The sequence below is a fragment of the Coregonus lavaretus genome (genome assembly GCF_964263955.1).
Source record: "Coregonus lavaretus genome assembly, chromosome: 25".
Taxonomy (NCBI): Eukaryota; Metazoa; Chordata; class Actinopteri; order Salmoniformes; family Salmonidae; genus Coregonus; species Coregonus lavaretus.
Genome location: NC_140012.1, coordinates 16,699,329 through 16,721,087, shown reverse-complemented (window position 1 = coordinate 16,721,087; position 21,759 = coordinate 16,699,329). Strand labels below are relative to the sequence as shown.

Here is a 21,759-nt window from a genome sequence, read left to right as displayed (position 1 = left end):
GTTGCCTCTGATTGGGAGTCACTCAGACCAACATAGAAAAATAAACATAGACTTACACACCCTGGCTCAACATAACATAGTCCCCAGAGCCAGGGCGTGACAGTACCCCCCCCCAAAGGCGCGGACTCCGGCCGCGCCAAACAACCACAACAGGGGAGGGACCGGGTGGGCACTCCGCCTCGGCGGCGGATCCGGCTCCGGACATGACCCAGGCACGGGTTGTGCTGGACTGACGACGCACACCCCTGGCTTGATGCGTGGAGGAGGAACGGGCCGGACCGGGCTGACGAAGCGCACCCCTGACTTGGTGCGGGGAGCAGGAATGAGCCGGACCGGGCTGACGACGCACACCACTGACCCGGTGCGGGGAGCTTGGACGGGCCGGACCGGGCTAGCGACGCGCACCACAGACTTGGTGCGGAGAGCAGGAACGGGCCGGACAGGGCTGACGAAACGCACCATAGACTTGGTGCGGAGAGCAGGCACGGGCCGTGCCGGACTGACGACGCACACCACTGGCTTGGTGCGGGAAGCTTGGATGGGCCGGACTGGGCTGGCGACGCGCACCACAGACTTGGTGCGGAGAGCAGGAACGGGCCGTGCCGGACTGACGACGCACACCACTGGCTTGGTGCGGGAAGCTTGGATGAGCCGGACTGGGCTGGCGACGCGCACCACAGACTTGGTGCGGAGAGCAGGAACGGGCCGTGCCGGACTGACGACGCACACCACTGGCCTGGTGCGGGAAGCTTGGATGGGCCGGACTGGGCTGGCGACGCGCACCACAGACTCGGTGTGGAGCGCAGGAACGGGCCGGGCTGGGCTGTCGACGCACACCGTAGGTTTGGTGCGGGGAGTAGGAATAGACCGGACCGTACTGGGGACACACACCACTGGCTCTACACCGGGATCTGGAACGGGCCGGACCGGACTGGCAACACACGCCAGTACCTCTCGCCGTGCCTCTACACCTTCCATCCCCTCTTCTACCAGTGGCCCCCGTAACCTGGCGGCCTCCTCTGCAACCCCGCTGGACCGCTCCATAGCGGCCTCCTGCTGCCCCGACGTCGTGAGCCCCCCCCTAAAAAATTTCTGGGGGTCTCTCCTCCCCGTGGGCCAGGCCTCCATCATTCTCGCCCACCTCTCGCTCCTCTGTCTCCAACCCTCGTCACTCAGCTCCTCAATGGGCTTGACCCAGTCGAAGCTGCCACGGAGATCTATTAGTGATGGCTCCTGGACACGCTGCTTGGTCTGGTCTTGGTGGTTTCTTCTGTCACGATCGCTTAAGGAGGAGGACCAAGGCGCAGCGTTGCGGGTGAACATATTTATATTTATTGACTAGATCACACGATCAAAACAATGAACGAAACGTGAAGTCCTTCGATACACAAACCAAAAGGAACAAGAAACCACAAAACACAAAGTGCAAGACAAACAGATAAATATGGCTCCCAATCAGAGACACCCAGCTGACACTCGTTGCCTCTGATTGGGAGTCACTCAGACCAACATAGAAAAATAAACATAGACTTACACACCCTGGCTCAACATAACATAGTCCCCAGAGCCAGGGCGTGACACATAGCAGAAGAGAGTGGACACTCTTGTTGCTGGTGAAAAACTCTAAACTGCTGCCATGTCAACTGGCTGCCAATACCTATAGACGTGTGTGTGCCATTACTTTGAAACACATTACTGTTTCACAGCATGAAAATAATCCCATGAAAATAGAAGTATACTAACAGATGGCTGATTCATTGGAAAGAGTGATATACAGTGGGGAAATAAAGTATTTAGTCAGCCACCAATTGTGCAAGTTCTCCCACTTAAAAAGATGAGAGAGGCCTGTAATTTTCATCATAGGTACACATCAACTATGACAGACAAATTGAGGGGAAAAAATGCAGAAAATCACATTGTAGGATTTTTAATGAATTTATTTGCAAATTATGGTGGAAAATAAGTATTTGGTCACCTACAAACAAGCAAGATTTCTGGCTCTCACAGACCTGTAACTTATTCTTTAAGAGGCTCCTCTGTCCTCCACTCGTTACCTGTATTAATGGCACCTGTTTGAACTTGTTATCAGTATAAAAGACACCTGTCCACAACCTCAAACAGTCACACTCCAAACTCCACTATGGCCAAGACCAAAGAGCTGTCAAAGGACACCAGAAACAAAATTGTAGACCTGCACCAGGCTGGGAAGACTGAATCTGCAATAGGTAAGCAGCTTGGTTTGAAGAAATCAACTGTGGGAGCAATTATTAGGAAATGGAAGACATACAAGACCACTGATAATCTCCCTCGATCTGGGGCTCCACGCAAGATCTCACCCCATGGGGTCAAAATGATCACAAGAACGGTGAGCAAAAATCCCAGAACCACACGGGGGGACCTAGTGAATGACCTGCAGAGAGCTGGGCCCAAAGTAACAAAGCCTACCATCAGTAACACACTACGCCGCCAGGGACTCGAATCCTGCAGTGCCAGACATGTCCCCCTGCTTAAGCCAGTACATGTCCAGGCCCGTCTGAAGTTTGCTAGAGTGCATTTGGATGATCCAGAAGAGGATTGGGAGAATGTCATATGGTCAGATGAAACCAAAATATAACTTTTTGGTAAAAACTTAACTTGTCGTGTTTGGAGGACAAAGATTGCTGAGTTGCATCCAAAGAACACCATACCTACTGTGAAGCATGGGGGTGGAAACATCATGCTTTGGGGCTGTTTTTCTGCAAAGGGACCAGGACGACTGATCCGTGTAAAGGAAAGAATGAATGGGGCCATGTATCGTGAGATTTTGAGTGAAAACCTCCTTCCATCAGCAAGGGCATTGAAGATGAAACGTGGCTGGGTCTTTCAGCATGACAATGATCCCAAACACACCGCCCGGGCAACGAAGGAGTGGCTTCGTAAGAAGAATTTCAAGGTCCTGGAGTGGCCTAGCCAGTCTCCAGATCTCAACCCCATAGAAAATCTTTGGAGGGAGTTGAAAGTCCGAGATCTGCATGGAGGAATGGGCCAAAATACCAGCAACAGTGTGTGAAAACCTTGTGAAGACTTACAGAAAACGTTTGACCTGTGTCATTGCCAACAAAGGGTATATAACAAAGTATTGAGAAACTTTTGTTATTGACCAAATACTTATTTTCCACCATAATTTGCAAATAAATTCATAAAAAATCCTACAATGTGATTTTCTGGATTTTTTTTTCTAATTTTGTCTGTCATAGTTGACGTGTACCTATGATGAAAATTACAGGCCTCTCTCATCTTTTTAAGTGGGAGAACTTGCACAATTGGTGGCTGACTAAATACTTTTTTTCCCCACTGTAGAGAGGTCTGTCATTGAGTCCTAATGGTTCTTCTTTCTGTACATTCAAGGCAAACCGTTTCAGGCTCTGGCCAGTCCAGCTTTGAAAGTATTGAAAGCCCTTTCTCCAATAGCAGCCCTTTTCAGTCACATACTATATATCCAACTTTTTTTCTTTGAAGCTGTATAGGACCTGTGTCATATTTCCAAAGACATCGGTGACAACTGTTATTGCGAAGGACTGTGATCTTCTCACAAACTGCAGCTAGATTTGTCCCAGAAGGATCCTAGACATCAGAACTCTTATGACCCCATTACATTGTTGCAATCATATTGAAGTACTGCTTCTATTACCACAGTCAGTGAATAAAATAGGGAATATAAGTCTAAGCAAGTACCATCACTCATCAATAAAAAAATGCAGTAAACAAATTAATTGATAACGCCGCTTCCTTTTACATTAATGGATTGTTTAATGAATCTCATATTTTATTTTAGGAAAACACAGTAATGGTGTTTGCGTGACTCTCTGTAGAGACAACCACTAAAATCATCTTATATTTTGAAAGTATGAACAATGTCTAGAAAAACATATTGAAATCTTTGTGATGATGGTCTGTGTGTGTGCGTGTAGGTGTGTGTGTGTAGGTGGGTTGTGTGGTTACACAGACCTAAATAAACGTGTGGGAGTGCTCGAGTGGGTGTATTCACTATGCTCTAAACCTTCCCCGAAAAACGATATTTGATATATGAAAACAATTGAAATGGATGCTGTGCATGAAATAGCCTAATCAGATTTGTTTTCATCAACAGCTGCTACTTTTACCATTTGCATTGGCTTCAGAGCCACATAACTATACAGCTGTCACTACAAGGAACTGTATGGCCATGACAAGATAATGGCTACATTTGCTTTCGGTCATGTTTCCATACCAATCTGACTTTACTTATGTCAAAAGAAATTGCTTTGCCTAAAGGTGCTCTATAAAAATAAACAGCAATTCCAGGTACACACTCCTTTTTAAATGATTAATCAAAGTGAAAAGATAGAAAGAGAATCTCCTCAACATTGAGATGTTATTCTGTGTGTGTGCTTAACTTCTCTGTCTGTGTTTGACAAAAGCAGAAATGTAACCCTCAAAGCACAACAAACTATTCAGAGGCTCTCATCAGTATCTGGGAGGTAGAATTAGTCAAATCGACCACTGTGTTCACCTGGAATTAATTTATAAGAGAGGGAATAATCTGTCCAATTCCATGCATTGATATTCATAATTGATTCAAACAAAGCTCAGAGAATGAAAATGTGTACTTTACACATTAATCACCTCAGCTCAACTCACTGCTGCTGAAAGGCCAGTAAGTCTGTTTTACTAAGCTTGGATAAGGATTTCTTTCTTACCTTCTGAAAATAACATGTGCAAATGCTTAGTAAATCAGGTCCAGGGAGTATATGGCAGATAAGCTTGTGGACAGTTATGGCCAAGCATATAGCTGAACTCAACTATGGTGTGCAGTGCTTGGGCGACCCACTGCCTCCATTATACTGGTCAGACTTACTCTTGACGGTGGCCGTCCTGGTGCAGTTGTAGAGGATGGCCAGCTCACCAAACACCTTCCCAGGACCCATGGTGCACAGCTTCATGCTCTCCTTTGTCACCTCCACCTTCCCATCTGCAAGGAAAAACGACAGAGCAGAGCACACGTTTTCATTTCCCCCGCTGATGCACAGGCCGTGAAAGTGAGCATGACAAGCTGGAAATGTCACTGTGTAACTCTGTGTTGCTGTTGCCCAGATTGGGGAGAAGTCAAAGCTAATGCATTACAATAAAAGTCTAAATTCATTACTTAAATGGGACATGAGAGAGCGATCACAATAGAATGGTATGCAGACTCCACAATAATGGGCTCAGAGGAAAAATGGGACACTGGCTGGGAGAAAAATGTAGGGGAAAGGGATTAGCAAAACAGACATTAGTTTAAAATCATTACGAAGTGACAGATGGGGGGGAGATTGAAAGTATTGCTGGAATGTGAGGGACTGAATGTCGCTGAATGTCCAGCAGAGATCTGCAGGCTCCAAAATCCCCATTCCTGCATTGATGGATCTGATTCTGGCAAGTGGGCTATTCACCAAGCAGCAACAGGTCACAGTTTACAGACTGGCACCTGATGAAGGACTGGCATTCTCTAATCAGAACAGACTGGTCACTCCACTGGGGGGAGCCTTTCCTTCCAAAAGCACCTCTGGCGTTTTTGATTAGAGGCCAGGGCAGAGGAATAAAAGGCAAAACACTGTTGATGTGGTTTGATGGTACATGTGGTGCACCGACTACAGCTGTGTGGAATTGATCCAAACCTTGGATCTAGGCAAACGCAGTGTGGAACTGAACCAAATGGTGACAGCATCAACACAGCATCAACAGCCTCTCTTCCAGCTAAGAATTCTTCTCCAGCACTGTTGGCAGCTCCTTTATCAGCTGGAGAATGAAATATGTAAACATATCTAGTCACTTCAAACAAGTTCGGATCTTATCTTGACTGTTCCGTAATTCACCTTCCAAAACAAAATGTGAAAATGGGCCATAAGAATATCCTGGGGTTTTAAGACGACAGCATTAACACCTGCGACTGTAAAAAGTAATGGTCTTCACACACAGAGCGAGTTATCTTTGCTCTGCGAACCCTCCTTTCTTAGATATCCATCATTGCCTGATAGCTTTATCTGTGATGGGAGTGACAGCCAAATAAGATAAACGGGATGGAGGACATAGAGGACAATAGGATACAGTGTTTATCTCAGAGTCACGTTTGCATTGAAGTCCATGCAGCATGATGGCAGGGCTTCATGATGTTCTGTATCAGTCATCATTGTATTTCCTGCCAGAAAAGCATGGGATTCATTTCCATCTCAGGGGAGTCGGTTTAATTGTGTAATATCATGAAAGGCACAAATAAGAGCAGACACAATCTGCTTCTACTAGACAATAGCCAAATGGACTAGATAGGTATTTTAATCAAACTGGTCTTCTGTCACTTAATCCTCAAAATATTACACTCAGGGGTGCGTGCTCAGTCCCCTCCTGTACTCCCTGTTCACCCATGGCTGCATGGCCAAGCACGACTCCAACACCATCATTAAGTTTGCTGACGACACAACAGTGGTAGGCCTGATCAACGACAACGATGAGACAGCCTATAGGGAGGAGGTCAGAGACCTGGCAGTGTGGTGCCAGGATAACAACCTCTCCCTCAACGTGATCAAGACAAAGGAGAGGATTGTGGACTACAGGAAAAGGAGGACCGAGCACGTCCCCATTCTCATTGACGGGGCTGTAGTGGAGCAGGTTGAGAGCTTCACCAACAAACTACCATGGTCCAAACACACCAAGACAGTCGTGAAGAGGGCACGACAAAGCCTATTCCACCTCAGGAGACTGAAAAGATTTGGCATGGGTCCTCAGATCCTCAAAAGGTTATACAACTGCACCATCGAGAGCATCCTGACTGGTTGCATCACCACCTGGTATGGCAACTGCTCGGCCTCCGACCGCAAGGCACTACAGAGTGTAGTGCGTACGGCCCAGTACATCACTGGGGCCAAGCTTCCTGCCATCCAGGACCTCTATACCAGGCAGTGTCAGAGGAAGGCCCTAAAAATGGCCAAAGACTCCAACCACCCTAGTCATAGACTGTTCTCTCTGCTACCGCACGGCAAGCGGTACCGGAGCGCCAAGTCTAGTTCCAAAAGGCTTCTTAGCAGCTTCTACCCCCAAGCCATAAGACTGCTGAACAGCTAATCAAATGGCTACCCCCGCCACACTTTACCTCTACCCACATGTACATATTACCTGAATTACCTCGACTAACCTGTGCCCTCGCACATTGACTCTGTACCGATACCCCCTGTATATAGCCTCGCTACTGTTATTTTACTGCTGCTCTTTCATTATTAGTTATTTTTCTATTTTTCTTCTTTTATTTTATTAACTTATCAATTTTTTACTTAACACTTATTTGTCTTAAAACTGCATTGTTGGTTAAGGGCTTGTAAGTAAGCATTTCACTGTAAGGTCTACACCTGCTGTATTCGGAGCATGTGACAAATAACATTTGATTTGATTTGAGATTAATCAAATCGCTACTACACTAGAGGGGACAACTGGCATAATAACCCCATGGGCATAGAAACTCGGCATTTACAATGGGTACAATGGGTGTTAGTTGTTTAAAAGGAACTTGTTGAGATTTGTCTAACTCATTGTCCATGATCACTAATGGGATTAATACTGCATTGGTAGCAATTCAATACCTCTACTGTAAGTCAAAAAACACAGAGTGATAACACATTTAGTACAGAGTGACTCATAAACAACCCTGGCAGCAATCTCAGTGAGAGTCTGGAGATGCTTTCACACAGGGGAGAGACTATTCCACGCATCCCACAGCACTCCACACAGCCCTGCAATGAGAGGAACCCCAGATAGATTCACACTTTAAAGTGCCTGTCTGCTATATCTGGAGAGAGTTAATCTAGGAGTAACCATCGGATCGATGGCCCAGCCATTCATACTCTCAGTGTGCACTGCAGTCAGACATACTGTACTCCTCCCGCTGCTCCTCACTCCCCCATCGCCAAAGACTAGCTCTCTAGACGATATACTGAAGACCAATCACAGAGGAGATACTGGTGGGTGGGTAATGGGGGACCGCATTCTATTACCCCACAATACAATGCAGGCTTCATCTTGAAGGCTTTTATCAGTGGACTAACAGAGACTCAGGGAGGGAAGGGAGCCCTGGTGGTTAGGAGAGAAAATGAAACTGTCTTTGTGGTGGGTGTTGAGATGCGTTAGTGTGCCATCCGTTGTGGCTGCGCTCATAGCCTACCTAAAGCTGGGACCGAAAGACTGAAAAACAGCTTCTATCTCAAGGCCATCAGACTGTTAAACAGCCATCACTAGCACATTAGAGGCTGCTGCCTATAGACATAGACTAGAAATCACTGGCCACTTTAAGAAATGGAACACTAGCCACTTTAATAATGTTTACATATCTTGCATTACTCATCTCATATGTATATACTGTATTCTATACTATTCTACGGTACCTTAGTCACTTTAATAATGTTTACATACCTGCATTACTCATCTCATATGTATATACTGTATTCTATACTATTCTACTGTATCTTAGTCCATGCCGCTCTAACATCGCTCGTCCATATATGTATATGTTCTTAATTCATTCCTTACTTAGATTTGTGTGTATTGGGTATATATTCTGAAATTGTTAGATATTACTTGTTAGATATTACTGCACTGTCAGAGCTAGAAGCACAAGCATTTCGCTACACCCGCAATAACATCTGCTAAACACTTGTATGTGACCAATCAAATTTGATTTGATTTGATTCATGAGGGACAGTTAGCTAATAGGACACCTGACTTCAGTCTGATTGAGAAATGAATCACTGGTGGTTAGGCTGTAGCAGCTAGGTCTAATGGTTTTATCCACTAGGGGAACGCTCACATCGACAAAGCAGGAAACAGTCATGCACCATTTCATGTTCTTAGCCACTTGGATTTTTATGAGATCCCAAATATAGGACTATGACAAGAAACATTTTACAACTCAGGAAGATGAAGCCATGAATAGATTAGAATCTGTTAACCAGCATGTGTTTGTCTGAATCCTCTCTGACACATTGTTGAGGTGTTGTGTGAAACAGGAAGAGGAAAGCTGAAATATACAGCAGAGTGAGATAAGATCTGGATCTGTGCCTGTTTTGCACACATGCAAACTACAGCTCGATTCAAATGACGAACTATTGTATAGCAGGCGTCCAACAGCCCTGCTAAACGGGCCAGTCTCCTGCCTGCAGCTCTGTGACTGCCAGGTGTCATGACACACACTGGCAGCACTACACACATTCACAAGGCTTGTCAACTCTATGCTCCTGCTGTAATGAAGATGTAAGACCTTTGACAGCCAGTGCCACTCGCAGGTGTCACCATGCAAGGCCCTGGAAGCCATGCCAATGGTGTGTCCACTGTCTAATTTAATTAAGTTCAATACACTTTACATTACTATGTAATTACAAAGCAATCACAGAAATACAATGTAACGACATGTTAATTACATGTCAATAAGATGTTGCTCCTGAGTAAATACAGTATTATTACAAAGGTATTAAAGCAACTTGGATGTAGTCTATCACAGTGCCATCCGTTTTGTCACCAAAGCCCCATATACTACCCACCATTGTGACCTGTACGCTCTTGTTGGCTGGTCCTCACTACATATTCGTTGCCAAACCCACTGGCTCCAGGTCATCTATAAATCACTGCTAGGCAAATCCCCGCCTTACCTTAGCTCACTGGTCACCATAGCTACACCCACCCGTAGTATGCGCTCCAGCAGGTATATCTCACTGGTCATCCCCAAAGCCAACACCTCCTTTGGCTGCCATTCCTTCCAGTTCTCTGCTGCCAATGACTGGAACGAACTGCAAAAATCTCTGAAGCTGGAGACTCTTATCTCCCTCACTAACTTCAAGCGTCAGTTGTCAGAGCAGCTTACCAATCACTGCACCTGTACACAGCAATTCTGAAATTAGCCCACCCAACTACCTCATCCCCATATTGTTATTTATTTTGCTAATTTGCACCCCAGTATCTCTATTTGCACATCATCTTTTGCACATCTATCCTTCCAGTGTTAATGCGAAATTGTAACTATTTTGCACTATGTCCTATTTATTGCCTTACCTCCATAACTTACTACATTCGCACACACTGTATATATATTTTCTGTTAGTATTTTTGACTTTATGTTTTGTTTACCCCATATGTAACTCTGTGTTGTTGTTTTTATCGCACTGCTTTGCTTTATCTTGGCCAGGTCGCAGTTGTAAATGAGAACTTGTTCTCAACTGGCTTACCTGGTTAAATAAAGGTGAAATAAATAAAATAAAAAACTTCAAGTAAAGTGTTACCAAGGTAATTGTTGAAGAGAAAACACACACCAGGGCCCAACCACTCACTATGTGAGCAGTAAAAGTAAGCCAGCTCCCATGTGCCCTCTGACCTCTGTGTATAACAATCAGCTTACCTTATGGTCACCGTTTAATCAACCATGTCATAACCACCATGTCACAATGTCTGGTAACTAACCTTTCACCTTTCAACACTCTCTTCTACTATCAGATGATTAATTTGCTGTAGTGGTTGTAAATACATTATATTGAATTGGTTGCCGACATCCACCATGCTCTTTTTTATCTGTTGACTCAATCAACATAATAGACTGTTGGTGTTGAAAAACCAACAAATCAACTGGAGTACGATCATGTTGTTGAGGCGAGACACAGAGCGATAGTTTATTTGGTGATACCTGCAGTAAATCCGATGTGAGTAATGTTACCAGAATTGCTAAGTCAATGACTGCAGCTGCCTCAAACTCACACATCTATATTTTTTCTAGTAATTTCAACACTGACGCCAATGTCCCTGATTTCCATTTCAAGACCTTCGTAGATATTGGCAGTGAAATGCAATCTGCATATTCACTCTGCATGTATCCTCATTGGTATTCGTGCAATATCTGCCAATTACGTAAGTGTATGGGCTTGTTATTAATACATTTCATTACAGCATAATTTCCTCAACAGAAAAGAAGATAGTCATAGTTACACTACATGGCCAAATGTATGTGGACACCCCTTCAAATTAGTGGATTCAGCTATTTCAGCCATACCCGTTGCTGACAGGTGTATAAAATCGAGCATGCAGTCATGCAATCTCCATAGACAAACACTGGCAGTAGAATGGCCCGTGCTGAAGCACTCAGTGACTTTCAACATGGCATCGTCATAGGATGCCACCTTTCCAAGAAGTCAGTTCATCAAATTTCTGCCCTGCTAGAGCTGCCCCGGTCAACTGTAAGTGCTGTTATTATGAAGTAGAAACATCTAGGAGCAACAACGGCTCAGCCACGAAGTGGTAGGTAGACCACCAAGTGCTGAAGCGCGTAGCACGTAAAAATCGCCTGTCCTCGTGTCACGAACGTTGAGAGACGGGTCGGACCAAGGTGCAGCGTGAAAACCGTACATGTTTATTACCTCAATAAACATACAACAAAACAAGAAACAACGTAACGTGAAGTCCAAAGGGCTATACACATACAAGCCTAACAGAAACAAGATCCCACAATACACAGTAGGCAATGGGCTACCTAAGTATGATCCCCAATCAGAGACAATGAGCGACAGCTGCCTCTGATTGGGAATCATAGCCGGCCAGACATAGAAATAGAATAACTAGAACCTAAACATAGAATATATAACATAGATTTCTACACCCTGACTCAACAAACAAGAGTTCTATAGGTCAGGGCGTGACACCTCGGTTGAAACACTCACTACCGAGTTCCAAACTGCCTCTAGAAGCAACATCAACACAAGAACTGTTCGTTGGGAGCTTAATGAAATGGGTTTAAGATCACCATGCGCAATGACAAGCGTCGGCTGGAGTGGTGTAAAGCTAGCCGCCATTGGACTCTGGAGCAGTGTAAACGCGTTCTCTGGAGTGATGAATGACACTTCACCATCTGGCAGTCCGATGGACAAATCTGGGTTTGGCGGATGCCAGGAGAACGCTACCTGCCCAAATGCATAGTGCAAACTGTAAAGTTTAGTGGAGGAAGAATAATGGCCTGGGGCTGTTTTTCATGGTTCGGGCTAAGCCCCTTAGTTCCAGTGAAGGGAAATCTTACAATGACATTCTAGACGATTCTGTGCTTCCAACTTTGTGGCAACAGTTTGGGGAAGACCCTTTCCTGTTTCAGCATGACAATGCCCCCGCGCACAAAGCAAGGTCGATACAGAACTTGTTTGTCGAGATGAGATCGATGTGGAAGAACTTGACTGGCCTGCACTGCCATCTTTGGGATGCTGACTGCGAGCCAGGCCTAATCGCCCAACATCAGTGCCCAACCTCATTAATGCTCTTGTAGCTGAATGGAAGCACGTCCCCGCAGCAATGTTCCAACATCTAGTGGTAAGCCTTCCCAGAATTATGGAGGCTGTTATAGCAGCAAAGGGGGGACCAACTCCATATTAATGCCCATGATTTTGGAATAAGATGTTAGACGAGCAGGTCATATAGTGTATTTCTTCTACAGAACTATGTAGAAGGAATTCAGCAGCCTACAACCATGTTTTGTCCTAGAATCCTTTGAAAATAGGCCTGGTGGCAAGGCTTATATGCCAGATGTTCAAATGTCAAACATTTCAAATGTCACGTTCATCCCTTATTGTGAATGAGCCAAGTCAATAGTCAATTACCTTTGAGGATAATGGCATATATTCAAGCACAAATAAACAACGACAGGGAGGCTGAGAGTTAATTCTGGACAATTGTATGTTTGCATACATCAGAAGCTACAATGAAATCAATTTGCTGAGCTCCCTCTCTGCAGCCAATAGGCCATTAAATCCACTCACAAAGCCGCCATAGGGGGCATGTTCATTTACTGAAAGTGACTTGCCAATGGGCAAAAAAAAAGAAGAAGCATGTCAAGTAAACCTCCTGCTGTCAGGTAACTGGCTTCTTTCTCTATGTACCAAAGAATAGAGCTATTTACCAAAGTTCTTCTTCAATGCTTTTGCTGTACAGTTACATGTATTTTCCTCTGTATCCACCTGTCTTTCTTTTAACCTCCGTCAGTAGCGGTGCGTGGGTAAAATCACCAGGGAAACCAATAGAGAAAAGAAAAGCCACATTATAACCTATGTGTTGTGATAATTGCGTTGTTTGCTCGATAACCTGTTAGTTCATATGCCTTGACACTGTGATATTTAGGCCTAAGGCTGAGACAATAAGAAGACACATTAGCAGAATAAATCAATCATACATTTGTTTCATTTCAAAACCGGAAAGCAACATCTGTCCACAAAACATATTGCATGTAACAAACCGTTATATGACCTACAGCATGGTCAAGCAAGGTAATGTTTCCAACATTTTTGAACTACTAAACAACTATGGATTTAGAACCACGGATAGTTTGTATTTGTATTTATTATGGATCCCCATTAGTTGCTGCCATGGCAGCAGCACTCTTCCTGGGGTCCAGCAAAATCAAGGCAGTTACACAATTTAAAAAACATTACAATACATTCACAACAGATTTCACAACATATTAAGTGTGAGTTATCGCAAGTCGCAAAGAAAACAGGAGCTGCCTCCACTATTCCAGCACTATTTCAACTTCAACATTTCAACATCATCTAATCACCTATGCTTAGTCTAATATAGCGACAACTAAAATATCCCAAAAACTATTTAGTCCAATCAACATAAGCTAAATATGATGTGGCTGTCCATGGTACAGATTTCTGTGTGTGTGTGTGTGTGTGTGTGTGTGTGTGTGTGTGTGTGGTGTGTGCATGTGTGCAAGTAGAAAGAATATGTTGACTCACCCTACTTGTAGAGAAACGTCAATGCCATCCTCCTCTTTCATGTTGCCTAAATGGTCTATGACTCTGTCATACACGCTTATTAGTTTTTGCTGTCCTAGGCTACTTGGCTAAAATACTTGCTCGCTAGCCTAACTTCCTTTCATGGGCAACGATGTGCCGGGCCTGCTAGTTAACATTAGCATACTACATCTAGCTACATGTTGAGAATTAAGTAAAACCACAAGTCCAAATCCCTATCTCCATCTATGGCTAATTTAGGAAAGGGACGATTTTAGCTAGCTAGCGAGCCACCGGAGGACAACAACACAACTAGATGCAACAATTAACGTTTTTTTCTGTCACTAATGACGTTTGGCTTGTGATGTGATTGGTCTGAAGCCAAATCCAAACTGGCTTCCCTTGACACTTTTGTTTTGGTGCGCCAGGACCATTCACAGCCGAGCACACTCAGTTTAGCTCAATGCTGATTGGCTATTATTTTATTTTTATCAAGGGAGGCCAAATGCTCGCTGGCTTCCCTTGCATTCAAGCCTACAGGCGGCAACAATGTTATACTCTTTCTGACCAGACAGCATCAGGTAGATGGCCTACACATACAGAGACAGAGGGGGCGCTGTTTCGTTCGCTCTGATGCTTTCTCCGGTGAGATACAATCAGCAGCCTCTTGCGAATTGGAAGAAATTTATGAAACACAGAGAGACGAAAGATAAATGACTTTGTATGTTTTTTCTTGGTAAATCTTTTGGGGAAGCCTGGCTTCCCTTGGCATCCATGAATACATGCCACTGGCGTCCGTTCCCCTCAAGCCAGTGACTTTTTTTGGTTACAGAGAGAGCCAAGATGCATATTTTGGTCCAAGTAGCCTACCCATTTCGAGATCATTTCATGTTCGTATACGTACAAGATTCTCTGAAATACAGTAGCTCTCTCTCTCAATGGCCTCATGGTAAACATATCTCAGCAGCAGCCAGCAACATGTAAAGTGTGTCAACAACTGAATAGTAACAGCTGCACATACTGTATATTTTATTCAGCATTCATTTACATATGGTGCCTAGAAGGAGAAAAGGATCATTGAGGACAGACATTACTTATCTACTGATGTCTGATGACTGTGGCCTCAGTCTCAACATACAACATGGAGTTTAGCAATTTAACACCTGCCAGAGGCAAGTAGATGACTGAAAAATAATAATGAGAAAAACACAAATCATACCCAGCAGGCAAGGGATCATTATCTGTAATTGCTAATTTATCTAACTGATTAACTACTTTTACACCTGTCAAACAGACTTGTGTCTAATATGAAAATATGATACCTCTATATATACTGAGTTGAGAGTAAGAACAAACAAATATGCTATATTGGTTAATGAAAGTCTTGATACTAATACAGCTCTTTGGGTCACACTAATTGGAAAAGTGCATGTTAATTACGAAGCCAGTGCCAGCACAATAGTATAATGGAGTAACATTTATGATAAGGTGGTGCAGAGTTGATCATTAGAAAGCCGCAACATAAGGAAAGAGTTGGATGTGGTGGCTGAATTACACTAAAAGCTTTTTTATCTACACTACATGGCCAAATGTATGTGGACACCCCTTCAAATTAGCGGATTCGGCTATTTCAGTCACACCCGTTGCTGACAAGTGTATAAAATCGAGCACACAGCCATGTCATCTCCATAGACAAACATTGGCAGTATAATGGCCCGTACTGAAGAGCTCAATGACTTTCAACATGGCACCGTCATAGGATGCCACCTTTCCAATCAAGTCAGTTCGTCAAATGTCTGCCCTGCTAGAGCTGCCCCGGTCAAACGTAAGTGCTGTTACTGTGAAGTAGAAATGTCTAGGAGCAACAACGGCTCAGCCGCGAAGTGGTAGGCCACACAAGCTCACAGAATGGACCGCAGAGTGCTGAAGCACGTAGCACGTAAAGATTGTCTGTCCTTGGTTGCAACACTCACTACCGAGTTCCAAACTGCCTCTGGAAGCAACGTCAGCACAATAACTGTTTGTCGGGAGCTTCATGAAATGGGATTCCATGGCTGAGCAGCCGCCCACAAGCCTAAGATCAGCATGCGCAATGCCAAGCGTCGGCTGGTGTAGTGTAAAGATCACCACCATTGGAGTCTGGAGCAATGGAAACGCGTTCTCTGGAGTGATGAATCACGGTTCACCATCTGGCAGTCCGACTGACGAATCTGGGTTTGGCAGATGCCAGGAGAACGCTACCTGCCCGAATGCATAGTGTCAACTGTAAAGTTTGGTGGAGGATGAATACTGGTCTGGGGCTGTTTTTCATGGTTCAGGCTAGGCCCCTTAGTTCCAGTGAAGGAAAATCTTAACGCTACAGCATACAATGACATTCTAGACGATTCTGTGTTTCAAACTTTGTGGCAACAGTTTGGGGAAGGCTGTTTCAGCATGACAATGCCCCCTCATGCAAAGTGAGGTCCATACAGAAATGGTTTGTCGAGATCGGTGTGGAAGAACTTGACTGGCCTACATAGAGCCCTGACCTCAACCCCATCGAACACCTTTGGGATGAATTGTAACGCCGACTGCGAGCCAGGCCTAATCGTCCAACATCAGTGCCCAACCTCACTAATGCTAGTGGCTGAATGGAAGCCACAGTCCCCGCAGCAATGTTCCAACATCTAGTGGAAAGCCTTCCCAGAAGAGTGGAGGCTGTCATAGCAGCAAAGGGGGCACCAACTCCATATTAATGCCAATGACTTTCGAATGAGATGTTCAACGAGCAGGTTTCCACATACTTTTGGTCATGTAGTGTACTCAGTCTGCTGTGGGATGTGTCAAGTCAAAGGCTTTAAAACCCCTGTAGGTCTAAACCCTTAGATCGCAATATCTACTAAGCTAACACATGGAATTGTTTTAAGATGGTCATAAAATGTATCATTTAGCAATTTGATTCTAATTTTATGACCCTGTAGGTATCAAAAAATGATATAAAATTTTTTGGGATGAAAAATTGAATTTGGCCTTTACTGCTATAGCCCATAGAAACGCATTGAATAACACATTTGTACATGGCAAAACAGACAGTCCCGAAAAAATGTAATAAGGAACAAGGTTTTGAAGTGTCTGTCCTATATCTGAGAGATATAAGAAAACTCATGTTTGGTCATGTTATTTGTGGCCCCTACGCACTTTTTCCATTTTTACAGCACAGTACTGGGTTACCTTCAGACGACTCCCCTGAAGCTCGTGAGAGTGAGAGTCTCCCCTTTTGATATTGGTGGCATATTTTGTTAGACTTCAGTGTGGCTTTTGACATTATCGATCATAGTCTGCTGCTGGAAAAACGTTTGTGTTATGGCTTTACACCCCCTGCTATATTGTGGATAAAGAGCTACCTGTCTAACAGAACACAGAGTGTGTTCTTCAATGGAAGCCTCTCCAACATAATCAGGAATTCCCCCGAGTAGCTGTTTAGGCCCCTTACCTTTTTCAATCTTTACTAACGACATGCCACTGGCTTTGAGTAAAGCCAATGAGTCTATGTATGCGGATGACTCAACACTATACACGTCAGCTACTACATCGACTGAAATTACTGCAGTTAGTTTCAGAATGGGTGGCAAGGAATAAGTTTGTCCTAAATATTTCAAAAACTAAAAGCATTGTATTTGGGACAAATCATTCACTAAACCCTAAACCTCAACTAAATATTGTAATTAATAATGTGGAAATTGAGCAAGTTGAGGTGACTAAACTGCTTGGAGTAACCATGGATTGTAAACTGTCATGGTCAAAATATGTTGATACAACAGTAGCTAAGATGGGGAGAAGTCTGTCCATAATAAAACACTACTCTGCCTTCTTGACAACACTGTCAGCAGGTCCTACTTTTGTCGCACCTGGATTACTGTTCAGTCGTGTGGTCAGGTGCCACAAAGAGGGACTTTGCAATTGGCTCAGAACAAGGCATTTTAGTAATTTAGCAGACACTTTTATCCAGAGCAACTTATGAGTGCATACATTTCCAAACTTTTTTCATACTGGCAACTGTTGGAATAGAACCCACAATCCTGGTGTTGCAAGCGCCATGCTCTACCAACTGAGCTACACGGGACATGTGGTGCTGTAACAGTGTTATATGATCTACTGTTTTATCTTTTGTTTTATGTGTAATATAAGTGTCTTAATGTGTTTGGACCCCAGGGAGAGAAGGCATCAGCTAATGGGGATCTTTAATAAATTACAAATATAAATATACGTTTGTAGCTCCAACGGTTCAGTCTGGACAGTCGGTTTTGTGAAAACACCTCTTTGAAATGAGGACGACCACGACAGAGAGTTCAGACGACTGCCTTAAAGCTAGTGGATGTCGTAGAGCCAAACAACCGACACTGTCGTGTTCGTGAGTCTCATCTTTCGATTAATAATTTGTAGCTCACACAGTTCAGGTTTTACAGACGATTTCGTGACGATTTTCTTGTCCAGATCCTCTCATGAATATATATATACATTTTTTTTTCACCTTTATTTAACCAGGTAAGCCAGTTGAGAACAAGTTCTCATTTACAACTGCGACCTGGCCAAGATAAAGCAAAGCAGTGCGATAAAAACAACAACACAGAGTTACATATGGGGTAAAACAAAACATAAAGTCAAAAATACAACAGAAAATATATATACAGTGTGTTCAAATGTAGCAAGTTATGGAGGTAAGGCAATAAATAGGCCATAGTGCAAAATAATTACAATTAGTATTAACACTGGAATGATAGATGTGCAAGAGATTATGTGCAAATACAGATACTGGGGTGCAAATGAGCACAATAAATAACAATATGGGGATGAGGTAGTTGGGTGGGCTAATTTCAGATGGGTTGTGTACAGGTGCAGTGATCGGTAAGGTGCTCTGACAACTGATGCTTAAAGTTAGTGAGGGAGATAAGAGTCTCCAGCTTCAGAGATTTCGTTCCAGTCATTGGCAGCAGAGAACTGGAAGGAATGGCGGCCAAAGGAGGTGTTGGCTTTGGGGATGACCAGTGAGATATACCTGCTGGAGCGCATACTACGGGTGGGTGTTGCTATGGTGACCAATGAGCTAAGATAAGGCGGGGATTTGCCTAGCAGTGATTTATAGACTAATATGTAGTGAGGACCAGCCAACAAGAGCATACAGGTCACAGTGGTGGGTAGTATATGGGGCTTTGGTGACAAAACGGATGGCACTGTGATAGACTACATCCAATTTGCTGAGTAGAGTGTTGGAGGCTATTTTGTAAATGACATTGCCGAAGTCAAGGATCGGTAGGATAGTCAGTTTTACGAGGGCATGTTTGGCAGCATGAGTGAAGGAGGCTTTGTTGCGAAATAGGAAGCCGATTCTAGATTTAACTTTGGATTGGAGATGCTTAATGTGAGTCTGGAAGAAGAGTTTACAGTCTAACCAGACACCTAGGTATTTGTAGTTGTCCACATACTCTAGGTCAGACCCGTCGAGAGTAGTGATTCTAGTCGGGTGGGCGGGTGCCAGCAGCGTTCGATTGAAGAGCATGCATTTAGTTTTACTAGCGTTTAAGAACAGTTGGAGGCTACTGAAGGAGTGTTGTATGGCATTGAAGCTCGTTTGGAGGTTTGTTAACACAGTGTCCAATGAAGGTCCAGATGTATGCAAAATGGTGTTGTCTGCATAGAGGTGGATCTGAGAGTCACCAGCAGCAAGAGCGACATCATTGATATACACGGAGAAAAGAGTCGGCCCAAGAATTTAACCCTGTGGCACCCCCATAGAGACTGCCATAGGTCCAGACAACAGGCCCTCCGATTTGACACATTGAACTCTATCTAAGAAAATTGATTGAGTGGATCAATAGTGGATTGAGCTGCAGCCACTACAAGAAATGTTAAGTCTCTAGCATAAACACATGGGGAGCTATTCAATATTCTAAATAACATTTACATTTTAGTCATTTAGCAGACACACTTATCCAGAGCAACTTACAGTTAGTGAGTGCATACATTATTTTTTATTTTTCATACTGGCCCCCCATGGGAATCGAACCCTCAACCCTGGCGTTGCAAACACCATGCTCTACCAACTGAGCTACATCCCTGCCGGCCATTCCCTCCCCTACCCTGGGCCAATTGTGCACCACCCCATGGGTCTCCCGGTCACGGCCAGCTACAACAGAGCCTGGATTCGAACCAGGATCTCTAGTGGCACAGCTAGCACTGCGATACAGTGCCTTAGACCACTGAGTCACTCGGGAGGTGTGACGCACTGGTGTGGCAATCGACTCTAGGGGGATTATTAATGCTACTTAATTAATCTGTTTACTTCAGCAGAAGTGTTTGCAGACTAATTACACAAGATTAAGAATGAAAAAATATATATTGCCTTGAATTTGGCTAAATGACAATCGGACCATACAAAGCAAATATGATTATGAATGCCTTGGCACTAGCTACCATTATATTTCCAGAAACGACTCTCTTTCTCCTTTTTTTCTGCCATTCTACTGTTTAGATACTTTCCTCCAATGTGGTTTTCCACCAAAAGGTCAAAGCATAGGATACTTAACATGGACCTCAATGCATTACCTAGAGTTTCAGAAGTCTGAGAGGACAGTGTTTTGAAACATAGCAAGAATAAGAAACTCTTAACCCGTCTGGGCCCGTTTCCCAATTAGGAATGCTGTAACAGTCTATGTATTGGGTATCAATCTCTACATGAGTGCTGCTGCCTAAAGTTGTCCAGATCCACTTATTCATTGACACTTGAGTGTGGAGTATTGGGCCTGACACCTTCCAATTAACATGGAGCCTCAGAGCTAACAGCAGCTAGCAGCAGTCTGGCTTGGATCCAGGGGGGTTAAAAACAGCTAGCATTCCAACACTCCTACACCTAAAATCACCAGACGCAAAACACAGCCCAGATCTACAGTTGGCCCACATTTTTCAATGATATTTGCACTTTAAAACAGGCCTTGTCATGTATCTGCTTGATGGCAGCATTCTCTATCGGCCTCCACCTCGATATTTTGAACTCTATTATTTTCCCAGGTGAGTCAAGACACTCACTGTGCCTGTAGGTCAGACCTTAATATTTCAATGACACTCAAACTGAAAGCCATTGGGTTACACTAGATGCAGTGTACAGTATTTGCTGTCCCATAATAACTAATTTATATTGTAGGCTACATTATAATTTGCTTGCTAGCTGTATGGTCTTGGCCTGGTTAAATTGGTCAGCTTGTACACCTGAGAGAGAAGGTGGTATGAAGAAACATTAATATATTAATATCCTTGCACTATTAACTTGCTTGCTGAATGTATAAACCCTAACTCTAAAATGTGGGGAGAGATTTGTTCAGCTGAGTATTATGTGCTTTATAGGTCAAATATATTCATATTTTGTTTTCTAAATGGAAAATATGCATTGACTAATATAATATGCATTGTAATCTCTGCTCACTCTCCCTAACATTTCTGCATTCTCATAGTTTTTTTTAGCACTCAGCTAAATATTCACCCCACCAGCTTCTGTTTACAGTTACTCATCCAGAGGAAGTCCCTACCCACTGGGCACATGATGTCATTTCAACACGGAACTTTGGTTAATATTTGGTTGAGACGTTGATCAATGAGATTTCAACCTTTATTTACTCACTCAAAAAGACAGCCAGAAGTTTGTTGAATTCCCAATGTGTTATCACTATCCTTTATTCAACCATCTAAAAGCACAACGAAATTCCAATGGAAAAACCATCTCAGGTTTTTGGTTTAGCTGTCATCTAAATGTGTTATCACTGTGCTTTCAACCATTTAACAGCACAAGTTCAAATGGGAATACAATGTCAGACATTTTGTACTTATACAACAACTTCATGTGTTATCACTATGCTTTATCGAATAGCACAACCAAATGACCTGGATTGCAGTTGAGATTACATTAAAAGTACATCGTGCAAGTGATCAATGC

The 21,759-nt window shown here is 43.7% G+C and overlaps 1 protein-coding gene across 2 annotated transcripts in view; it reads right to left on the bottom strand.

Annotated features, from left to right (window-relative positions):
• Positions 1 to 21,759, bottom strand: part of LOC311101147 (cGMP-dependent protein kinase 1-like) — a 155,469-nt gene that overhangs the window by 105,779 nt on the left and 27,931 nt on the right. For both annotated transcript variants that reach the window (XM_084142218.1, XM_084142219.1), the window contains exon 3: positions 4,877 to 4,990. In XM_084142218.1, the coding sequence (XP_083998344.1) occupies positions 4,877 to 4,990 (114 nt within the window). The remainder of the gene's footprint in view (positions 1 to 4,876; positions 4,991 to 21,759) is intronic.